Source organism: Schistocerca cancellata, chromosome 7 (genome assembly GCF_023864275.1).
Source record: "Schistocerca cancellata isolate TAMUIC-IGC-003103 chromosome 7, iqSchCanc2.1, whole genome shotgun sequence".
NCBI classification, from domain to species: Eukaryota; Metazoa; Arthropoda; class Insecta; order Orthoptera; family Acrididae; genus Schistocerca; species Schistocerca cancellata.
The window spans coordinates 341147275-341172447 of record NC_064632.1 but is presented as its reverse complement, the minus strand read 5'-3'; the positions used below and the strand labels follow the sequence as shown (position 1 = coordinate 341172447).

General features: G+C 38.7%; 1 protein-coding gene across 2 annotated transcripts in view; it reads right to left on the bottom strand.

Annotated features, from left to right (window-relative positions):
• LOC126092570 (nidogen) overlaps positions 1-25173 on the bottom strand; it is a 308151-nt gene that overhangs the window by 84729 nt on the left and 198249 nt on the right. For both annotated transcript variants that reach the window (XM_049908247.1, XM_049908248.1), the window contains exons 9-13: positions 24425-24625; positions 19934-20155; positions 13323-13410; positions 11904-12082; positions 300-431 (exon numbers count right to left, since the gene is read on the bottom strand). In XM_049908247.1, the coding sequence (XP_049764204.1) occupies positions 300-431; positions 11904-12082; positions 13323-13410; positions 19934-20155; positions 24425-24625 (822 nt within the window). The remainder of the gene's footprint in view (positions 1-299; positions 432-11903; positions 12083-13322; positions 13411-19933; positions 20156-24424; positions 24626-25173) is intronic.

The window sequence follows — 25173 nt, the reverse complement described above, 5'->3', positions numbered from 1 at the left end:
TGTCAGTATATTTTATTTGTTTATTTTTAACTTTCAGTTTTGCTGAAATCATTAATGTTTAATCTTAAAACAATGAAATGCAGTTCATAATTTGTTACTGAACATCATAGCAAGAACTGACTGTAAAATATTTTAATAAGTATCTTAATTATATTTGTCTTAATTATATTATATCAAATAGAAAACATGTGAGTGCCACATGAGTGCATAGAGCTAAAGACCTTCAGGCACAGCAGAGTCTAGATGACGACTGATACAATATATCAAAAATCTGAACATCTTTATTACACAGTACTCACATTTTTCAATGGCTGTGCAGAAGACACCATTCCCTGTAAAGCCTGGCAAGCACTGACACTGAAGACTTCCTGGCTGCAGCTCAACACACTCTGCGTCTGGATGACACCGCAAGTCTGAACAGCTTAACAATTCTGTAACAGTGCAGGACCTTAGACTGAATGTAGCAGGTAGTAACACACTGAAATAAAAATAATTTACAGAAAAAGTTGATGAAGTTGAGATAATACTTACACACAAAAAGAGGCTGTTGTAAGTGACAAATTGTATCCTACAAAAACATTATTCTAGGTTACTTTCAGTCACTAATTTACCAGTTCTCTTTTTGTGGATTGCATTCTTCTTGTTGTCCTCATTTGTAAAATACTGTTGCCTTTATCATATGGGGAAATGTGCTCTAGTCTTTATTAGGATACAGGTCTTGTATAATCTCTTTGTAAATAATTTACTATCAATTTATCTCTAATTTATGGTATTGTAAGACAACTTTAGTTGCATCTTTTCATATTATTTGCCTCTGTACATCCGCCTCGACTGACATCTCTACCCAACCTCTTTGCATTTACATATGTTTGCCTGTGTCTGTATATGTGCGGATGGATATGTGTGTGTGTGCGAGTGTATACCTGTCCTTTTTCCCCCTAAGGTAAGTCTTTCCACTCCCGGGATTGGAATGACTCCTTACCCTCTCCCTTAAAACCCACATCCTTTCATCTTTCCCTCTCCTTCCCTCTTTCCTGACGAAGCAGCCGTTGGTTGCGAAAGCTAGAATTTTGTGTGTATGTTTGTGTTTGTTTGTGTGTCTATGGACCTGCCAGCGCTTTTGGTTGGTAAGTGTCATCATCTTTCTTTTTAGATGTATATATACACACACACACACACACACACACACACACACACACACACACACACATATCCATCCGCACAAATACAGACACAGGCAAACATATATATATATAATAGAGGGAAACATTCCACGTGGGAAAAATATGTCTAAAAACAAAGATGATGTGACTTACCAAACGAAAGTGCTGGCACGTCGATAGACACACAAACAAACACAAACATACACACAAAATTCTAGCTTTCGCAACCAATGGTTGCTTCGTCAGGAAAGAGGGAAGGAGAGGGAAAGACAAAAGGATTTGGGTTTTAAGGGAGAGGGTAAGGAGTCATTCCAATCCCGGGAGCGGAAAGACTTACCTTAGGGGGAAAAATGGACGGGTATACACTCGCACACACACACATATCCATCCACACATATGCAGACACAAGCAGACATATTTAAAGACAAAGAGTTTGGGCAGAGATGTCAGTCGAGGCAGAAGTGCAGAGGCAAAGATGTTGTTGAATGACAGGTGAGGTATGAGTGGTGGCAACTTGAAATTAGCGGAGATTGAGGCCTGGTGGATAACGGGAAGAGAGGATATACTGAAGAGCAAGTTCCCATCTCTGGAGTTCGGATAGGTTGGTGTTAGTGGGGAGTATCCAGATAACCCGGACGGTGTAACACTGTGCCAAGATGTGCTGGCCGTGCACCAAGGCATGTTTAGCCACAGGGTGATCCTCATTATCAACAAACACTGTCTGCCTGTGTCCATTCATGCGAATGGACAGTTTGTTGCTGGTCATTCCCACATAGACCGCTTCACAGTGTAGGCAGCTCCCTTCCCTACAGCCTAGGTCTTCGTGGCAAATGAATCTGCTCCAGTCCGGAATCCTTGAACCATTACACCAACAACCTGAAAACAGCTTTTGCATCCCGTAACTACCCTCCCGACATGGTACAGATGCAAATAACCAGAGCCACTTCCTCATCTCCTCAAACCCGGAACCTTCCACAGAAGAACCCCAAAAGTGCCCCACTTGTGACAGGATACTTTCCGGGACTGGATCAGATTCTGAATGTGGCTCTCCAGCAGGGATACGACTTCCTCAAATCCTGCCCTGAAATGAGATCCATCCTTCATGAAATCCTCCACTCTCCACCAAGAGTGTCTTTCCGCCGTCCACCTAACCTTCGTAACCTCTCAGTTCATCCCTATGAAATCCCCAAACCACCTTCCCTACCCTCTGGCTCCTACCCCTGTAACCGCCCCCGGTGTAAAACCTGTCCCATGCACCCTCCCACCACCACCTATTCCAGTCCTGTAACCCGGAAGGTGTACACGATCAAAGGCAGAGCCACGTGTGAAAGCACCCACGTGATTTACCAACTGACCTGCCTACACTGTGAAGCGTTCTATGTGGGAATGACCAGCAACAAACTGTCCATTTGCATGACTGGACACAGGCAGACAGTGTTTGTTGGTAATGAGGATCACCCTGTGGCTAAACATGCCTTGGTGCACGGCCAGCACATCTTGGCACAGTGTTACACCGTCCGGGTTATCTGGATACTTCCCACTAACACCAACCTGTCAGAACTCCGGAGATGGGAACTTGCCCTTCAGCATATGCTTTCTTCTCTCTATCCGCCAGGCCTCAATCTCCGCTAATTTCTAATTTCAATTTGCCACTGCTCAAACCTCACCTGTCTTTCAACATCATCTTTGCCTCTGTACTTCTGCCCCGACTGACATCTCTGCCCAAACTCTTTGCCTTTACAAATGTCTGCTTGTGTCTGTGTATATGCGGATGGATATGTGTGTGTGTGCAAGTGTATACCTGTCCTTTTTTCCCCCTAAGGTAAGTCTTTCTGCTCCCGGGATTGGAATGACCCCTTACCCTCTCCCTTAAAACCCATATCCTTTTGTCTTTCCTTCTCCTTCCCTCTTTCCTGACGAGCAACCGTTGGTTGCGAAAGCTAGAATTTCGTGTGTATGTTTGTGTTTGTTTGTGTGTCTATCGACCTGCCAGCGCTTTTGTTTGGTAAGTCTCATCATCTTTCTTTTTAGATATATTTTTCCCACGTGGAATGTTTCCCTCTATTATATTCATATCATTAATTTGAACCCAACAATCACGTTTGTTATTGTTATTGTTATTGTCACTGTTACATTTCGTAGTCTTTTCTGTCGTCTTATTTCCTCCTTCTGTTTTTGCCAGCAGTTTCACTTTCTATTCACCTTCTTCTTTTTTACCGTAATCCAGTATACAATTTTATCCCGCCGATATATACTCAATAATACGTAATAATACGTAAACCATAACCAAAAAATTTTTTTCCTCTTTCAACACTACCGCTGCTATAAAATCCACCGTTTCCAGTTCACAAACAGTTCCTTTCAGCTATTAAACAACCTTTTCGGCTAGTTTTAATAACTTTTGCTTTATTTCCATTTCCATTTTTCTCACATCACCGATCATTTTTAGCCGCTTCCCACAGGTTTTAACGTCATTATTTCTTCATCAGACAATTTTTGGCTTCATTTCCATAATCTGCCACCACCAAACCACTCCTTTTAATACATCCTCACGTAGTTTTTTCGAAATTTTCTCGTATTTCTCCACCCTTTAAAGTGTTTTGGCGGCAACACAACCACCTAACCTTCATGCACATCATTATCTACCTACACAAGTTCACCACAGGATCAACATAGCCCAGCTCTAACCAACCCCTTTTCGCCTTTTTTCACACCAGATCTCCATTTGCTTTCTAGTTTTACCTTTATCTCTCCCCATATATTTTTATATTTATTTTCATTTTCATCTCAGCCTCGTGTTCCACTTTCCGCCTTCTAGTACCATGTCACCCTCACAACACCTCCACAACGACCCCATTAAGTTTTATTTACATTCCCTCCGCAAACATGCCTTCGCCCTAGCCAGATTACACTCCCATATTTTATTTTCTCAGGCTTGTCTGACATTTGGCATAACCCCCAAAGGCCTCACACTTAAAGTTCCCATCTCTGGCTGCAACCCTTCTTTCCATCAGTCCCTATACCAGTTCCAAACTGAACAATCCATTGCCCTCACCCACCTAATCCTTCACCTACACATCCACTAAGCCAATCAACACACCCATCAACTCCTATCCTTAATAAAAGTCCTCAATCTTTCCTCTCCCACATCCACACCGGTTGTTCAGAGCATCCTCCTACAGGCCAACCGCAAATTAGAACAGCATGCCACCCTCCACCTTAAAAAACTATCCAATCTCCTGGTTTCCCACCTCCGGAAAGGCAACTCACTCACCCTTCACAACCTTTCCAGCAAACCTCAACCTCCTCTCATTGCACACAAACCCAGTCTCTCCCATCTACTCAATCTCCCACTTCCAGCTCCACTCCCTCCAAAACCTCAAAATTCCAATCAACACAATCTGGAACCACAACACCCCAATTCAGTAGTTAACCTTTCCTCCAAACCTCTCTCCCAATCCGAAACCTCTGTCCTATCCAAAGGCCTCACCTTCAGCCCCACTCCCAGATTCAACCAAACAGCCCTCGTCAATGATTTACTGTCCTACACCCATACTCTCTGCTGGAAATATCACTTTGCCACGAAGAAAAATGATCCTAATCCTACTCCTAATGATCCAACTCCCCAAGACACTATCCAAATTGAACCATGCCTGGAACAGTTCCGTCCTCCGTCACAGCCGGACCCACCTCCTCTTCCTCAAAATCACCCTCTCCTAACCTTCCAGGAATTTCTGACTTCCAGCCTTGCCTCTCAATCCTTCTTAAAAAACCTTAATCCTACTCCCAACATCACCACTGCTGAAGCCCAGGCTATCCGTGATCTGAAGGCTGACCAATCTATCGTCATTCTTCCGGCGGACAAGGGTTCCACGACTGTGGTACTTGATCATCGGGAGTATGTGGCTGAGGGACTGCGTCAGCTTTCAGACAACACTACTTACAAAGTTTGCCAAGGTAATCCCATTCCTGATGTCCAGGCGGAGCTTCAAGGAATCCTCAGAACCTTAGGCCCCCTACAAAACCTTTCACCTGACTCCATCAACCTCCTGACCCCACCAACACCCCGCACCCATACCTTCTACCTTCTTCCCAAAATTCACAAACCCAATCATCCCGGCCGTCCCATTGTAGCTGGTTACCAAGCCCCCACAGAACGCATCTCTGCCTACGTAGATCGACACCTTCAACCCATTACATTCAGTCTCCCATCCTTCATCAAAGACACCAACCACTTTCTCGAACGCCTGGAATCCCTACCCAGTCTGTTACCCCCGGAAACCATCCTTGTAACCATTGATGCCACTTCCTTATACACAAATATTCCGCATGTCCAGGGCCTCGCTGCGATGGAGCACTTCCTTTCACGCCGATCACCTGCCGCCCTACCTAAAACCTCTTTCCTCATTACCTTAGCCAGCTTCATCCTGACCCACAACTTCTTCACTTTTGAAGGCCAGACATACCAACAATTAAAGGGAACAGCCATGGGTACCAGGATGGCCCCCTCATACGCCAACCTGTTCATGGGTCGCTTAGAGGAAGCCTTCTTGGTTACCCAGGCCTGCCAACCCAAAGTTTGGTACAGATTTATTGATGACATTTTCATGATCTGGACTCACAGTGAAGAAGAACTCCAGAATTTCCTCTCCAACCTCAACTCCTTTGGTTCCATCAGATTCACCTGGTCCTATTCTAAATCCCATGCCACTTTCCTTGACGTTGACCTCCACCTGTCCAATGGCCAGCTTCACACGTCCGTCCACATCAAACCCACCAACAAGCAACAGTACCTCCATTATGACAGCTGCCACCCATTCCACATCAAACGGTCCCTTCCCTACAGCCTAGGTCTTCGTGGCAAACGAATCTGCTCCAGTCCGGAATCCTTGAACCATTACACCAACAACCTGAAAACAGCTTTTGCATCCCGTAACTACCCTCCCGACCTGGTACAGAAGCAAATAACCAGAGCCACTTCCTCATCTCCTCAAACCCGGAACCCTCCACAGAAGAATCCCAAAAGTGCCCCACTTGTGACAGGATACTTTCCGGGACTGGATCAGATTCTGAATGTGGCTCTCCAGCAGGGATACGACTTCCTCAAATCCTGCCCTGAAATGAGATCCATCCTTCATGAAATCCTCCACACTCCACCAAGAGTGTCTTTCCGCCGTCCACCTAACCTTCGTAACCTCTTAGTTCATCCCTATGAAATCCCCAAACCACCTTCCCTACCCTCTGGCTCCTACCCTTGTAACTGTCCCCGGTGTAAAACCTGTCCCATGCACCCTCCCACCACCACCTATTCCAGTCCTGTAACCCGGAAGGTGTACACGATCAAAGGCAGAGCCACGTGTGAAAGCACCCACGTGATTTACCAACTGACCTGCCTACACTGTGAAGCGTTCTATGTGGGAATGACCAGCAACAAACTGTCCATTCGCATGAATGGACACAGGTAGACAGTGTTTGTTGGTAATGAGGATCACCCTGTGGCTAAACATGCCTTGGTGCACGGCCAGCACATCTTGGCACAGTGTTACACCGTCTGGGTTATCTGGATACTTCCCACTAACACCAACCTGTCAGAACTCCGGAGATGGGAACTTGCCCTTCAGCATATCCTCTCTTCTCGCTATCCGCCAGGCCTCAATCTCCGCTAATTTCTAATTTCAATCTGCCGCCGCTCATACCTCACCTGTCTTTCAACATCATCTTTGCCTCTGTACTTCCGTCCCGACTGACATCTCTGCTCAAACTCTTTGCCTTTACAAATGTCTGCTTGTGTCTTGTATGTGTGGATGGATATGTGTGTGTGTGCGATTGTATACCTGTCTTTTTTTCCCCCTAAGGTAAGTCTTTCCGCTCCCGGGATTGGAATGACCCCTTACCCTCTCCCTTAAAACCCATATCCTTTTGTCTTTCCTTCTCCTTCCCTCTTTCCTGACGAGGCAACCGTTGGTTGCGAAAGCTAGATTTTGTGTGTATGTTTGTGTTTGTTTGTGTGTCTATCGACCTGCCAGCGCTTTTGTTTGGTAAGTCTCATCATCTTTCTTTTTAAATATATTTTTCCCACGTGGAATGTTTCCCTCTATTATATATATATATATATATATATATATATATATATATATATATATATATATATATATATATATATATATATATATATAAGAAAGGGCAACAATTGTTCTATCGTATTTACAATCAGATGTTTCAAAAGATGAACCGTGCAGCAAAATATATGCAGTAATTCTGAAGCTTTGGATCTTGGCAACAGATGATGATATTGAAAAAAAATTCAAGGTACCCTGAAATCATACTCTTAAGCCCATACAGTAAAAATTTCAGCAATTTACCATGTATAGAAATTATAGAAGTGGCCACTCCCATGGTTGGTATGCATAAATCATAGTTTTTCAGGTTTTACTCAGGTGCCACCCATGAAAAAATGGTGCTTTTATATGCCATCTAATGCCCACCCTAGACCACAGCTTATGCGAAAGAACCAGCCGATTTACTCAATTTGTTATCAATAGAACCCAGGATATGCCCACCTGGAAAATTGCATTTTTGCACATGGGTTTGGAACGTATTGGTACCATGCACTATCATGTATGGACCAACAGAATATAGAAAACTATGTGGGGATAGGTGACTGCTTACCATATAGAAGAAGCACAGAGCAGCAATTGGGAAGGAGATTAGCAGCTACGCATTTTGACAAAGTCATTTTAAAGACACAAAGCTCCCTCTTGATTACAGAGTCACTCATTGTATCCAGTGAGCAGCAATTTCCTAATTTCTTCATGCATGGAAGGACCATGGACTAGGTACTGTCTTTCTGATACTAACATTCCACAGATATTTGAACTACTGGTCTACCAACAGATTAGCAGTATTGTGCTGCAAAGTGTGCTGATAAGAACTATTATGAACATCGACAATAAATAGTTTACTGAAAGAATCAGTCAGCAACTATGAAAACCTCCATGTGCAACATACTTGAAGCTCTCAACAGCAAAGCCAAATGTGTAACAAGAGATAAAAAATGTGGGAAAAATTCACAGCAGTTCAGAAACCATACCCAACAATTACAAATGAAACAGAGGAAGCCTCACTGCACTAACACAAATTAAAGGACCAACACAACTAAACAAGGATATATACATGTAGCTCTTAATGGGTTTTATAGCCATACCAGTTTGGCACCTGCTGCTTCACCTGAATAGACTGTATGGTCTGTAAAGTTGTTATTTGTATGCTGTTATGCCCATTGTTCATGTGTAAATCTACACATTATAAAAAAGTATGCATCATTAAAGTGTTCCAACAGGTTTAATTTAATATCACATAGTGACTTGAAAAAAGAAAGAGACAAATTGGATAAGTGGTTCTATAGTTATTAACGCCAGTCTTACACCTGATAATGATTTTTCTCATCTCAAATGGATATTCATGTACATGAAATTACATTTAAACATGGTTCCTATTTTGTTATCAGTAATGATTAGTTTGTGTAGCAATTACAACAAAAATAATTGTATAAATATATATAAGCCTACTGAAAAATTAATGTATTAACCCTTTTACAGCTATGGGCATACATGTTTGCCCTGCAGGTAGAGCATCCACACGGCTACAGGTGTACTTGTAAATCCAACAGACAGAACAGCCAGACATCTACAGACATTCATTTAAGCCCAGCTGGTAAGAAGGCCATACAGCGAAGGGTATTCATGCATGCATGGGCATGATAGCAGGTAAATATACACAATAGAATGGTGACTTGCTGTTGTCCACATTTCAACATTTCTGCCAGTGGTGTCACTATCTGCAGCTTTTGTCAGAAAGTGCTACAGACTTCACCTGATACTGGTTCCTTTCAGCTCAAGAGTCATTCTGTTAGATGCAGTTTTATTTCCTAACCTACACAAGACAAAAGAAACAAACATATATAATCTGAAGGGCATGAATTTACCTAATGAACTGATGTATCAGATGTCAAACAGTGCAACAAAAAACTTGCAGTTCTCAGAAACATTTGCTGCTGCACTTAACAGCAAATGAAGGACATGGCTAAACAAATGAAATTTGATTTCCTAATCTGCAAGATACACATGGTACAAACATATATAATCAGAAAGGGCAGCAATTGTTCTATAGAACTTACAATCAGATGTTTCAAAAGATGAACAGTGCAGCAAAATATATGCAGTTTCTAAACAACACTAACTGCCCCATGGAACACCAAACAGTTTGTAATGGCAAAAAATGCAATTTGATATCTTAATCTACAAAGTACACATGATACAGACATGCATAATCTGAAAGGGCATGAATTGCTTACTGAACTGATGTATCAGATGTTTCAAAAGATGAACAGTGCAGCAAAATATGTGCAGTTCATCAGCAACACTCATTGCTTTGTGGAACAGAAGATGGTCCAGGTCTTCCACATCTTCGTTAATAACTGCTCACTTTAAAATTATTTGTCTTGAAATGTATTTATCTGGTGTTAATGAAATTTTAATATGGTATGAGAATATATTTATAGGTGGTGTAAATCTCAAATTACAGAAATTTCCAATCACAAATAAAAAAGTTCTTAATGTTTGTCTAAAATATTTTTTATCAGCCTAGAATAAACTTGTAACAGAAAGCTCGGACTACGTTGAAGCTCTCTTTCATAGTCATAATGAAGTGTAACCACTGTGACTATATAGTATGATATTGATTTTAAAAAGAGTATTATTGAAGAGTGGTTCTATGGGTGCAGGAACGTGCAATTGGCATATAGTGGCCTTAGCCTACAGCAGTCATTGGGCTGTGTTAGCCATCTACTGGCCTGGCAGACAATACCTTCACCCCTGATAGCTAGCCGTGCAGGCAGGATTCTTGGTGTTAGCAGCTGTAAAAGTGCTAAATAGCCGTTTCTTTTTCTGTGCATTCTTTCTTTGATTCAGTTCACAAACTGCAATGCCTTCTAAACTTTTCACACCAATTAAGGCCATAGAAGTATGGTCTTTTCTGGAAGTACTTCTGACCAAAAAGCAATTCTGCTTTGGTAATAAAATATTTTCATAAAACCCCTTAGGGGTTGAATTCTCAAAAACACTAAAACCTAGCTTTTTTCGTTTCCAATCAAGAAGTATTGCTTTAATAATGTTTTATTTTTAAAAAAATCTTTCATCCACTAATTCACCTCCTTAGGGTTTGAATTTACAAAAAATGCTGAAGCACGTATTTTTTTATTTCTGACTGAGAAACAAATATCAATTTTTGTAGTTCTAGCTTCAAAACTGCTTTAACCTTCCAACTGTGTGTGACATGGACATCACACTGAACCTCCCCCCCCCCCCTTGCACAAGTCATTTCTCTGTTGCTATGAAACACTGTACACTGTTTTTTGCCTGTAAATTCTGTTACTCTGGAACATCAGAGGTCACTATTTTCTAGTCTGGAACATGAGAGATCCTGTTTTAGACATTCTCCAGTCTCACTCACATTACTGCATATGTACCTCCTTGCACCAGCAGTTTTGTAACAATATTCCCAAGCTTCCTTCAAGATACACAACACTCACAAAAATTGTCAATAAGTTTATTGTACCTATTGAATGTGATTTTCATGATTTGCACACTGTTTATATTAAATGTCAATTAGAAATCAACTCTGAATTAAGTTTTTGGTTTTCTTTGTACATTCTTTTAATTCTATCCTTACAACTAATCTAATTATCATATAAAAATACCCCGAAAATCTGTATGGAAAAATCAGAAAATCACCCACGGTTAGATGATTAACAGCGATGTATTTTCAAAAAACCTTTCATCTTCTGTTTCACCCCATTAGGAGGGGAAAATCAAAATCAAAATTAAAATTCCTTCTTAAGTGAGGCCTACAGTATAAGATCAATAATCTTTATTTTTTAATACAACAAAAATTTTAATAAAAATTTAGATCACCTGCTTCACCCCTTAGATGTTGAATTTCCAAAAACAGTGAAACATGTACTTGTCTTAAATTCTGATTGAGAAACTAAACAGTCATTTACATAGTTCTAGCTTCAAAATTGCCTTAATAGCAATATATTTTCAAAAAACCTTTCATTCCCTGTTTCACCACCTTAGGGACAGAATTTCAAAAAATCTCTTCTTAAACAACACTTACAGTAAGGTCAACACACTCTCCAAATTTCGAGTTTCTATCCATAGAGGTTTGGGCTGGGCAATAATGAGTTAATCAATCAGGACATTTCCTTTTATATAAAATGTCAATTGATTATTATGAACATCTATAATAGCACAAGTGTTACCATACTAGAAAATTCTAGATGTTTTTGTTTGTAGTATTTGCTGTTACACTTCTTAATTAGTTATTTAAATATGAGAAACAAAATATACACTGAAGCAAGAGCAGCAATTAGCCAATGAGACATTACTTAAAAAGTGAGAATATACATATTTTAGCAGCTTTTGTTCCTAGTATTTGCTGTTACACTTGTTACTGAGTTATTTAATATAAGAAACAAAATATGCACAATATACACTGAAGCAAAAGCAGCAATCACCCAATGAGACACTGCTTAAAAAGTGAGAATGTACACATTCACATTACATTATACTTTTGAGGTTTCTTATCTTCTTACGCGAGTACCTGAAAAACTAACTCTTTTACTACCATCTGGAAAATATTTGTTATATCAATGAGGTTAAAAAGCTTCTCAGTACTTACTGTCACAGGTGCGACCATCGCCTGTGAAGCCAGGGTTGCAGCGACAGGAGAAACTTCCTGGGTTGTTCACACACTGTGCATTGAGAGCACAGTTGTGTGTTCCACTGGTACATTCATTCACATCAACACACTCTTCCCGTGAAGTGCTTCCACCATCACTTAAGTAGAGCCGCTGGTATCTGTTGCATATGAAGTGAATCACCACTACTGGGCAATCCACAGAGCCAAAATACACTTAAACACTCATTCAGAGATGAAAAACATAAGATATGGTATGCTATAGTAGCCCTTTTATCATTCTTTCATGATATGTGAAATATATGAGATCTCTGGCAGTTACGAAAATTCATCATTATTTTTAAATGGCTGTGGAATTTTACTACAGGAAATAACTGTAACAGGAATGTTCCAGTAGAATTACAATATGCTTCACCCTACAATTTCTATAAGATTTAAAACTTCTTTATATTAACTATCTACCAATGCATACAGCAATACTGATAGCAGTATGTTTCTATAATATGGAGTCTTCGATTAGGAAGTAGAAGAAGCAAAAGGAGAAAAGAGGGGAAAAAAATAAAAGGTAGTTGTATAGCATATTAGCATCCCATCACACAAGGACAAATCTTGGGCTACTTATAAGATCACAAATGCTTGTTATGGAAGTTAGTCAACCTATTTCCGTAACACTGGAGTCATTACAACTGATACAGTATCCATCACAACACATCTGACATTCCACACTAAAGCACACCAGAACTGTATGACATAAGTACCAACTGTCAATTCAGTTTGGATCTTTCTCAAAAAAACAGCAGGAGAAATACATTTGGTTAGTCCACATAATTAATGAGTATGGATGAGACTGCAAAAATGATCTTCCATACATCAGCTCTTTATTGATTATTACTACTGACCCATTTTTTTTTTTTTTTAAATGTGTCATTCAAAATTTAATCACAATTTTCACTGATCATGTTTGATGCCACTGTTAGTTGTCCTTATACTGATCCCTTGCAGTCAAACAATAATTAACTATGTGCTCTGCGAGTGTTTTGTAATCAGCGTCAATGCAGACAAACCACAGTTACCCAGTGCTCTACCAGTAACTAAAAGATTGTCATTTGTTGGATCTACAACTGGAATTATGTGATTGTCCAACTTCATATCTTTCATATTATTTCTCACAGATATTTGTATGACCTGACTGATTGCAGGTGTGCCTTATTAACCAAGATCTATTTTGGAGAGGCACACAGCAAGTGCATCTTACAAAAAACATATACTTGAATATCTGTAAAACACTACATGATGCACTGCAATGGAACAGCATAAAAAAATAAAATACTTCAAACCATTTATTATTGAGTTATTCTTTAGTAAATAATCATTTAAAAGATACCATGAAAATGTACTCACCCCGCATCACAAACACATTGCGAAATATCATCAACAGTAATGCATGAGCTGTGTGGTCCACATTTGATCTCTTGGCATAAGTCCACCACTAAAAATATTAACAGCAGACTTAGGCTCCATATACAAAAAGCAAAATACATTACAAGCTGATTACCATAAAACTGTGTTTCAATAAATACGAAGGAATTGAAAACTATGGACTGCTGCTTACTGTATGTTCTTTAATAAATGTCAGTCAAACACATTAATAGTGGGAGAGTGATTCAGGACAACAGATATGAGGCAGCCCAAGGCAAATTACTATATCAGATAATTTATAGTTTATCAATTAAGGTTTTTCAATATTTCTATGATGCTCTCTCCTGAGTTAATCAAACCTGTAACCGTAAACACTACCCTTTTTTGTATGTAATCAATATCCTTTGTTAGCTCTACTTGGTATGGGTTTCACACACTTCAACAATATTCTTGTATGAGATGAGCAAATGATTCAAAAGTCAGTTCATGAAATTACTTCTATCAATGACTCTCCATCCAAGATATCATCTCTAGTCCTCCCTACCAAGAAATCCTCAGTCCAGCCACAAATTTTGTTTGATAGCCCATATAATCATGCTTTTGTTAATAATTGTTGGTGTGGTGCTGTGGCAAATGCGTTTTGAAAGCCAAAAAATACTGAATTCATTGCCTTGATCAATAGCTTTCAGGATGTCATGTGAAAAAAGCTCGTTGGGTCAATGTTTATGAAGTCCATGCTGCTTTCCATCCAGAAAGTGATTCCGCCCAAAATACTTCATTTCATTTGAACTCAGAATATGTTGTAGGATTGTACAAAAGTAGATGTTAATGAGTTAGGACTGTAGCTTTGTGGATCTCTTCTGCTACCATTCTTGTAGACAAGTGTAACCTGAACTGCCCTTTCTTCCAATCACTGGGCACAGATTTTTGTTCAAGGGATCTACAATATATTATTATTCAAAAGGAAGTTATTTCAGCAGCACTTTATATATAGAATCCAATAGGGTTCCCATAGGCCCTGCAGTCTCATTTAATTTTAGCAGTTTTAGTGTTTCTCAATGCCATCAACCATAATATCTATAGCATTAACTTTTTCTGTGGTGTGAAAAGTAAATTAGAGCAGTAATTCTGTATCTTCCCTTGTAAAAGAACATTTGAAAATGGAGTTCAAAATTTGTTTGTGCTTTGCTATTTTCAGTTACATTTCCTGTGTCAGCCTTAAGTGTCAGGACACTAACTTTGTTGGCAGATATAGCCTTTACATATGAGGATATTAATACAATAATATCACACACTCACAATTAAGAGAGACTGAAATAGATACTCCAGATACTAAAAAACAGCTAAGAGAACTCAAAAAGGACAGAGTTCTCATTAGGTTTTGCAATGAATATGAAGTGGGAGGAAAGTAATGAGACAGACTTTTTTATCTACCGAAGTTTTTATTTTTTTCAAATACAATATTGTCCCCATCCAAGTAGTTCCATTCAGCAGCTACACACTGACAGGGTCATTCCCAGTTCTGGTATCAGCACTGAAAGGGTTCAGCTGGTGGGGCCTTTAATAAACATGTTGGTCACAATCCTTTGATTGTTCTCCATAGTCCCAAAATGTTGACCTTTTAATGCATTTTTCAATTATGGAAATGAAAAAAGTCACAAGGACTCAGATCAGGTGTGGGGGAGGGCGGGGGAGGGGGGGGGGGCTGTCAAACAACAAGAATGCCTTCTGACATCAAAAATTTGATGGTGGAACTCGCTGTGTGACAGGGAACATTGCCATAATGCAGCATCCACTTGTCTGTAATGTTCACTCTCTCTCTCTCCCTCTCTCTCTCTCTCTCTCTCTCTCTCTCTCTCTCTCTCGATTCACCCTTTTCCTGAGCCTTTCAAGGACACCGTTCTAAAACAATTGGTTGACAGTCTGTCTTGGAGGAACAAATTCTTTTTACACGGCACCCCTAATGTCAAAAACGCAAACCTGGCATTGTTTTGATTTGCACATTTGAGTTGGTTTTGTTGAGGAGATGACTCAGTGTGCCACTTTTCACTTTGCCACTTTGTCTCCAGATCATACTCGGTTCATCCATCACCTGTGATCACACAATTGAACCATTTGTGGTCACTGGCAATCCTCTTAAGAAGATCAAAGCACACATTTCTTCAACCTTATTTCTGCTCAGTTGTGAGGTTTTTCCACACCATTTTGGCGCAAACCTTTCGCATGTGCAAATCCTCAGTCAAACTTTGAAAGTGTTTAAACGGTCCTTATTGTTAAACATTGGTCTGATCTCAGAAGAACACACAGATACAGTCCATGTTTTCATTGGTTTTTGAAGTCAAAGATCTTCCTGAGTGAGGTTCATCCTCGACATGCTCTCGGGCTTCCAAAAATCATTTGTGCCAGCCAAAAACTTTTGCTCTTGATAAGGAATATTCCCCATAATTCTGTTCAAACCTTTCAAAGATCACACTTCCAGATTCCCCAAGTTTAATACAAAACTTGATGGCATAATGTTGCTCTAAATTTCACTGTTTAATTTTTGTAACACACAACAAAAATACAACTTCACCGATGCCATTCTCATAAAATCGTATGATGACTGTACATTGGACTGAGCATCTGGAAGGGGTGAACATACCAGTCAACACAAGTAGAGGAACACAGTGTTGCCAGATAGCATGCAGTGTTGTCAGTCTTGTTACTTTTTCATACCTCATATGTGGCTCAAGTAGCCTCTCCACCAATTCATATTTATAAGGAATTTCTGATGTGACTAGTACTTTTGTCTCATTGCAAAAGAGTTAAGGTCATTTCTGTTTGTAAAATGAGTAAAAGAATGGACATATAGGATTACAGATCGATGCCCATTTGTTGCAGTTTTCTTGAGCTTAAAAGTTTGAACCTTATGGCTTCCTTGGAGAAAAAGAAGCTTCTTTCAAGGAATCAGTGTAAGTTTAAGAGAATCTTCACCTATGTGAATCACTGTCCACTTTTTGCATGCAAGGTATCTTACAAATTATAAATGCAGGTGAACTGATAAGTGTCTGTCTTCCTAGATTTCTAAAAAGCTTTCAGAACTGTACCACGCTGTCAATTGATAACAAAGGTCTCATAAAATGAAGTATCTTAACAAATGTGATTCTGTCAAATAATTTTCTTACTAATGAACCCAGTACATTGCACTGAATGGTGAATGTTCAACAGAAGTGAAAATGACTTCAAGTGTGCCAAAGGAATTGTTATAAAACTGCTAAGATTCTCAGAACACATAAACACTTTATTGGAAAGCACTTTTATTCTCTAATAATTTTTTTGTCTACATGAAAGTCTCATTTCCAGCTGACCATAAATAAATGTAAAATGTGAATAAAAGAAGACAATACCCATAACAAAGAGAAAAAACTGACAATATTGAATTACAAAATCAATGGTAGACTCACATCACGAAAATATCCAAGGGCATTGCTACAAAGCTACAAGGAAAAGGCCAAACATGTAAAAGCAGTAGAAGGGAAGGCAGACTTCAATTTGTTGAAAGTCAGAGGAAATACTGTGCACTTGTAAAGAAACCACATTAGATGCTAGTGCAACCAATCCTAAATTACTGATTCATCATTTGGAGTGCTTACGAAGAAGACATGATAGCAGGCATTGAAAAAATTACCATGCCACTACGGTTGCAACAGATCAATACAGAGCTTATGAAAGTATAATAGAGATACTCCATTGGAGTTCTTCTTTGGAAGAAAAACAGTGCTGTTCTCAGATTGTGGGGTACTTTTAGAGAGCTGGCATTCAGGAGGAAGCCATGCAACAGCTCTTCTGCTTCCACTGTATATTTACAGATAGAGACCATGACAGATAGACCAGAGAGGCTAGGGACTATACTCAGGCATAAAGAGAGTCATTTTTCCATTGCTCCATGCACAAATGGAATGGGACAAACAGCCACTGATCAAGCACAATGCCCCCTCCACCATACACTGTATGGTGGCCTTGTGGTGTATCCATGTAGGTATAACGAACAGATCAAAGTGCAAGAGAAGTGAGGGAAAGGAATGAGTGGCCATTCTCTTTCCCTCTTCATTTAATTCTACTTCATTTGTTTTCCTAATATACACTTACTTATCTCTACATTAAAATCCCAGAGCCCCACTAAAAGAAGAAATATTGCCTAACCACAGCTCCTTTTTCCATAGGGTAGCACTAAACTGACCTTGGATTGGAGTCTCATAGTGGCAGGTGATTCTGGACTGATGGAAAATATTGCCTGAAGGAAAAAATTCCAGAAGTTTTGTAGAGAACAAGAGAGTACCCATCATAGCTGTGCAGGTCTGCTGACAGCAAATAACCAGGCTCTTAATGTCACAAAATATTGGAAATACAGTGAGTAATCAATAATACTAAAATAACAAAAGTAATAGCATCCTTTTCCTTACATGACTTAGCATTTCTTCTGTAAATCTATTCTGGCTTACAAATAAAAATTTCTGAGAATGACTATAGCAAGTGTCCTGTTACTGGGAGTATAAATGTCACCTCTTTCATTCTGTTACAGGTTTCTGTGTCCTGTGCATCTCTTTTTTTGTCTGTGTATGCTGTAATGAGATACCACACAAAATAATTTGTGACAGTTAGTACCATAAGTACCAGGGAAATTGCTGTGCACAAACCAATCATGCTGCTTGTGAGAATCATGACCCCTGGAGTGGCAGTGCCACCAGGAAGAGAGATGTGTGCTAAAGTAACTGCGCATGAGCAGAAGTTGTCAGTTGCAAGTTGTAAGTCAGTCTGAGTCTTGCTAGGGAGTTCTTGCAGAACATTTGCCATGTCTTCAACACTTTAAGCCATCAAGTGAGACAGAAACAGTGGCCAACAGACAGTGATTATATTCAGTAGAAATAGAACATTGAATATAATTATTGCATATGGACAGAGACTGCCTGCCTAGAGATTTAACTGAGTACTGTTAGTTTGGAACTGTTCTACAAATAATAAAACAATACAGAAGATTAGTTTTCTTCTGACTTTAATCCAGAGAACATTATTTACTTTGTGTTCATGGAACCATAGTCAACACAGAACAGATAGGCTAAACACGCATTCTACAATTGCTGTAACCAATGTTACCAAAGTTGAGTATTTTTCTATTCAGTATTCTGTGTTACTTTCATTGTGTGTGTGTTGCTCTAGAACCCACACAACCATCTCACCAGAATATGTTTATTAGTCCTTTCCAGCAACAGCAAGATTTTCAGCAAAGGGGACACTCCTTGAGCCCACAACAGTTAGTGTAGCAGTCATTCTTTAGAATATTATGCCCACCAATCTTCTACTCCCCCTCCTGCCTTATCCCCAGACCACCCATCCAATATTAAATTTTGCCCTTTCCTTTGGTTATGAAGGACTGTAATTTAATGCTTATTATGGGATGAGTCTATGAACTATCTCAAATTTTTTGATATTTATAAGAAGTTCAATTTTCTTAAGCCGCCCTAATTCTTTCTGTAATGGTTCACACAATATTTCCTTGTCTAACTTCCCTTAAATAAACATAAAAAGTGAAAGATATGCAACAATGAAATACAAATCATACTAATGAGAAAACATACACACATTCTACTGTAACATGTCTAACATGTCTTTGGGGATTTATTAGTTACATTATTCATAAACTATCTATAATCATCAAACCAAAACACAAAATAAAAACTAAGGTGCAGGCAGAGATAAGTAATAAGCACAAAATAGATGCAGTGAAACTGCCTCTAAGTTAAACTGCACATTATGTAAAAATATGTACTCAATTCCCAGTCTGGTATACAATTTGAACACTTATAACATTTAGGAACCAAATATAAATTTTCACATTTGGGACTAATATCACAGTCTAACATATATCACTGCAGTACTGGCTGTTGTGAAAATCAATATTTTTCTGCAAAATATCAGACCTTCTGCTGTTTACTAGCCATTTTCTGTTCTTCAAAGAAAACAACATTCTTCATTAAATATGTATCTGTTAACTTACAAGAAAACTGTAAATAAAATGCTCTGTAATGTACCATTTCACACCTCCCAAGGCCCTTAAGTAGTTCAAGAAAGAAAACAAGGATGTAATTTTTTATTTACTGTAGATTTTGATGACACTACATATGATCCCTACTGTAAAAATTATGTTACAAATCAGTATGAACAATACTAATTACACTAATCCAATATTGTATTCCAAACTGTAGCTTTCCATCCTCTTGGAGTGCTGCTGTTGCACTGTACAATAAAAATGAGCAAGGAGTGCCATGACTGTATGTGTTGGTCTGCTCTAATATCACAATATTTGAGAATTAATTAAAAAATTAAATTACAATTGATTACATGACATTATAAGATCAAAAATATGTTTCAAATGACAACTGAAAATGCAAATATTGCCAAATTATTTTATGCATGCATTTTAGAAATTTCATTGTATTTTATCATGCCCTACAGAAGATTAATTATTTTCAATTTGTTTGCGGGTAACAATTTCATCATCTTTTATCTCATGTCAAATTAACTGGTAGTAAGTTATTCTTCTGTGAACATATTACCTGCATCAGGTATTGTGACTTTGCTTGTCATTCCATAGCGAATTATTTTTTCTTTTTCTTCATAACTTATAAAGTTTCTAATGACTTTTAGATGGAACGTTGAAACTTCTGGACCAGAAGAAGTACATTCATCATAATCAATTGACTGTTGTACTATAAAAGGATTGTCAACAGGAGCATCTTCCAACTGGAATGAATGTGATGATTTGGCTAAAATCTTTCCTATTGACAAAAAATAAAATTAAGACAATATTTCCAAGTTACAATATCATCAACAGTTAATAATATGTATTTTTATGTCTACATGTGGTACACAGTAATTAAAAGTGCAAAGGCTACTTCTGTAAGATTTACTAACAAAAAAAATTATGACTAATGTTAATCTACTTTTTAAAAAAAAAGTTACTGATGCATCACCCACACTATTAAGCCGCTGCTGTATATAATACTTCAAACAAAGCAATTATATAACTTTATACAGAACATTGTCAGCTGTCTACATATTGGAAATATTGAAACCTGTTTAGTTTAGAGTTAGTTGGCTTTTACATCCCTGTGTTCTAATATTCCAATAAATTATAGAAGGAGTGACTAGTGAGGTACTCTGTAATAGTAAAGTGGACAGACAGAGGTACAATTTACATGAGATTCTCTTCAAACTAGGTGAAGTAACCTCTTAACAACACAAATTCATCAACAATTTAATCAAACTCTATGACACACAGATTTCCCCTTATAACTCACACACCATATACACATACCTACACCATCCACTGCAGCCTTCCTTTTACTAACGCATGTACAGTTATAGGAAAACTATTTTAATATCAGTAAAAAAGTTGACAAAATATAAAAGATGCTGGATTTCTTTATTTAAGAGACATACATCTTCCACTGTTTTCTATTGATCCAGTTCAGTAGTTAAAAGGCCACATCTTGAAAATCACAGCCATACTGCATTCCTTGTCAAAACCCTGATAGTGAACTGCTTATTATGATTTCATTGCCAACAGAACATTAAATCTCAAAATTAACAAAATAAGTAAAATAAATGTTGCATGTGAAACCACTAGTACTATATTATACATTGTCTGCAATCATCATCTGTTTTCAACAACAATTGGTTATCACAACTTCCCTGTCACAAAGACATTACACAAACATACATATCTATACAACTAATTCCGCCTACTGTTATTACTGCTACCATTATTTTGCTTTTACAAATCTTTAAAAATATCACATCCATATGACAATTTTACTGGGCTTTTGCATCTTTCACTCCTTAACCCGCTCCCCTCAGTCTTTCTCTGTCTCTTTTCCCACTCTTATTCATACTCTCTCTCTCACTCTCTCTCTCTCTCTCTCTCTCTCTCTCTCTCTCTCTCACACACACACACACACACACACACTCATATCCCCTTCGAGGCTACACTCTACTATTTGAATACTTATTGGAATAACAGCCACTACTACTCACTAATTACTTTTGTACATAAACATAATATTTGCTTTCATTACATTTCTCTCTCTGCTCTTTTTTCTTTGTTCTAGATTATTTATATTTTTCCCTTTCTTTACCAACTCACTGAACAACACACCTTAATTTGTTAGAGTTCCAATGCATGTCGCACTTTGAGCATTATACCTTCAGTGATATATTCTTTTTGTTTTGATTTCATGTTGTGTCCCACATCTGTTAGTTCCTTCTGTTACACTGTATTCAAGCTGTTTCGCCTTCCATTTCTCATGAGCTCTTTATCTAATACAATATGCACTTTCTCTTTTGTTGCAGGATGTCAACACAGTTCTATATTACTGTTTCTTTGTGATACATTCTTTTTCTTTTTCTGACAGTAGACTTTCCATCTTCTTAATATGAGATTTAAGGTCAGATTTCCACTTCTTCCCTTGGCCACAAATCAAACACTGCAACATAAAGCTAGTATAAAGTCCTAACTCACTCACTTGCCCACACATAGTGCTCTGTAGATCCTGTCATGATTTTTCGATGATGTATACTCAGATAGGAAGCACATAGCAGAGAGACTGAGATTTAGTATTCTCACTGGACAATAACAGAGAAATGGAACCACACAGATTTTCAATAGACGGTAAAAGGGCAATAGTCGTTATAAATTGTGCTGGAAGGTCAATGTTCATCTTAAAACCTGCATTCTAGCAGAAGCTGCTACCAAAAGGAATATCAATGGGCAGAGCCTTTGGTTCACTATGTATAATAAAGCAAGGCTAAAGTCATTTTGCTGTTCCTGTCATATCAACTGGACTTGCCGCAACGGGCAGATTGGTGCAGGGGGCCCCAGCAGATTCAACCCCTACGTCTCCTGTCATCTCGACCCGTTATCATCGGGGACACTTCCGTCCGTACGGAAAGCCTCCTCCTCGAGACTTTACGGTGAGTCAAACAACGCCTATGGACGTTAGCCATCTCCAGGACACCTCTATCAAGACCAGTGCAACAATTTCAAAGGGGGGAAAAGTGTTGTGACTCGCCGATTATTCAAAGGGCCGCCGCGCAATTACGCACGTCCTCTACGTGCGGCGCTGTCTGCCAGCCAGGCAGCAGCTGCGCCACCTAAGCGGCCAGCCGAGCAGCAGCTGCTAGACTGAGACTCAGTGTTAAATCTAATGCCGACTTGTACACAGGTCAACTTACTCCGTGACTTATATGTGTTGTTGTGTTGTCCGAAAAATGTGTTAAATTTGAAGATATAAAAGTTTTCATATGGCAAAGCCCAATTTGGAAAGATAATACCCCTAAGAATGTGTTTTTAGAAAGTATATAAATGCAACTTGATGCTCTGTTGCCACACTTACTGCAGGTGGCTGATGGTCTGTGTAAGATAAATGCTGTGTAATGCAACATAGGATTCAGACATGGGACCTCGCATGTTAGAACAAAGAGATGTACACATATGTCTGCTAGCTAAATTTCAAAAGTAGGTATAATGCAGACATTTTAACACAGCTATTTTAGGCAGTGGGTGTTTTGAATTATGGTTGCCTCAAATACCAGTAGAGGTCAGGCAGGACTTCCTCGTTTATGACACTGGCGACCCCAGCATACAACTGCATGGTAGCCATTACTTTGCATTGTATCGTTACTTTGCATTGTACATTGTTCACTGTTTTCTTTTCCTATTTTGAAATGAGTGAAGAGACTAATCCTGGTCCACCACGGACTTCAGTTACGACCCTCAAAACATCAGAAGGGATTGGGGCCCTAAGGCCATGTGTGAGTTCTACTTTTGCGGAAAAACGGGACATGGGTGTAGGGCGTCAGCCCTGGGAGAGGGAGGCAGGGCTTGTTTCCCTGCACCACTCCTCTCTCCTCTAGCAATCAAAATTCTAGTTTGTTTATATTGGCAGTCAACCGCTAGTTTATACTGTCTACACATTGCACTATAATAACCAGAAAACAAGACCTGTTAAATATTTTGCAGGCTTTGTAAGTATCAAATTGGGCGGGAAAAAAAAAATAATGTTGAGAAATACCTTAAATCATGGAAACACTCAGTTCACAATTGGAAAAATGCTCCTGCTTCTCAACAGAAACAATCATCTGTTGAAAGACTTCTTTTAGTGTAAATTTTGTAGCACTAAGACTACTAAGGCTTTGTATTCAGACATGTTGTGGGTTTTGCCAAATATGGATTTGAATTTTGCCAAAAACAGATGCTACATTTCCAGGTCCCTAATTATTAGTTGCAAAGCTTCTGCACAGTCATTCTTCAGAAAGCTAATCCAAAAGTTCAGCTAGGAATTATCTTTTTCAACTACTTGGGAATTCTTTTATTCAATGAGCAGAGATCTATCCTCATGTAAAGAGTGATTAAAATATCTTTCAACATTAAACATATAGATGTGGAGCAGGTGGAGAGGGTAGCCTGTGTTTGGGACACAGGAGCCAATGATGTTTAACATCACATACTGCTGTTTACTAATGATGTGATAACATGGTCCTCTATAACAATAGAACTGTCCTTGGCATGGGAGGGAAAGTTGTTTTTCCACCAATTGCTGGAGCAAGCTAAAGGTCAAAAGTCATGAATTCTTTAATCACTCTATAGATGTTTATATTCCACCTTCAATTACCTATCAATTTATTAATGATCATTATTAACATAGGTTGCAGGAGTAGTTTGTCATATTTTGTTTGTTGCACAAACATTATGTACACCTTCACTAGGAGTATTATAAACCATAATGTACAAATAAATAAATGAATGAGTTTATTTAATACCACATGCTTCATATTAATGAATGTGTACTGGGGTAATTATTCGAAGACACTTCTACACATATTGTAACAATGGGAGCTAACAATATTTAATGGGCTTTGTATTCTCAAAACCAAGATTTTAAGACTACTTGTAAAAAGTCATACCTAATAGGCAGGTACTGGTCTATAAATAGATATTTCTTTTGTGTTTCCAGTTTTCTCTGAATGGGCAGTTGCTGCAGACTCACCTGGTGCTGTTCTCCTGTATTCTATTTCATATTCAGGAACCCGGATTTTTGAACCAATGGGAACTGTTGGTGCAGAACCACGAATGTCAGCTTCTACCCGCAGCTGGTCAAACACATCAAGCCCAAGGAAGCGCTGCCTGAGAGTAATTTTGTGGCCAGTGTTAGGAAATTCAATCTCTGCTGTGTGGTTGAACACGCCACCTGCATTAAATTAAAAGATGGTGATTGCTGAGATTCTTAGTTCTAGATACAATTATGTTTACAAAGCATAGAAAGCATTTTTTAAGAAAATGTATATTTCTCTATGAAAATCAATTTCAATTCAGAAGTAAGCTCTTGCAAGGTCTGGGTACTCCTGACTTTTGGTAAAACTTTCATTCCTGACAATTACATTTCCAAACGCTTTGCTGGGTAAACTGTGAAGAGTCTAATTACCCTTGTAGGGTTCAAATTAAAGGTCTCTATCACTATCAATGAGCTATTACTGTACTGGATATCCTGAACTGCAAAATCCATGTTGATCTAAGCATAAAATGACAACAGCCTGTACCAAGAAGAATGAGGGCTTTATGAATCTGTGTGATGCTTGATATAGCAGAACTTTACGTCCTGACTCTTGATGCTGAATCCTTTGAATACAGCAAGATCTTTTAAATGCCGCCAGGTAGGTTTATCATTGCTGAGGATTTTTTGTATAATTAATGTCAAAGCTTTGTAAAAGAATGATTTATTAAGTGTAAAAGCGGTAC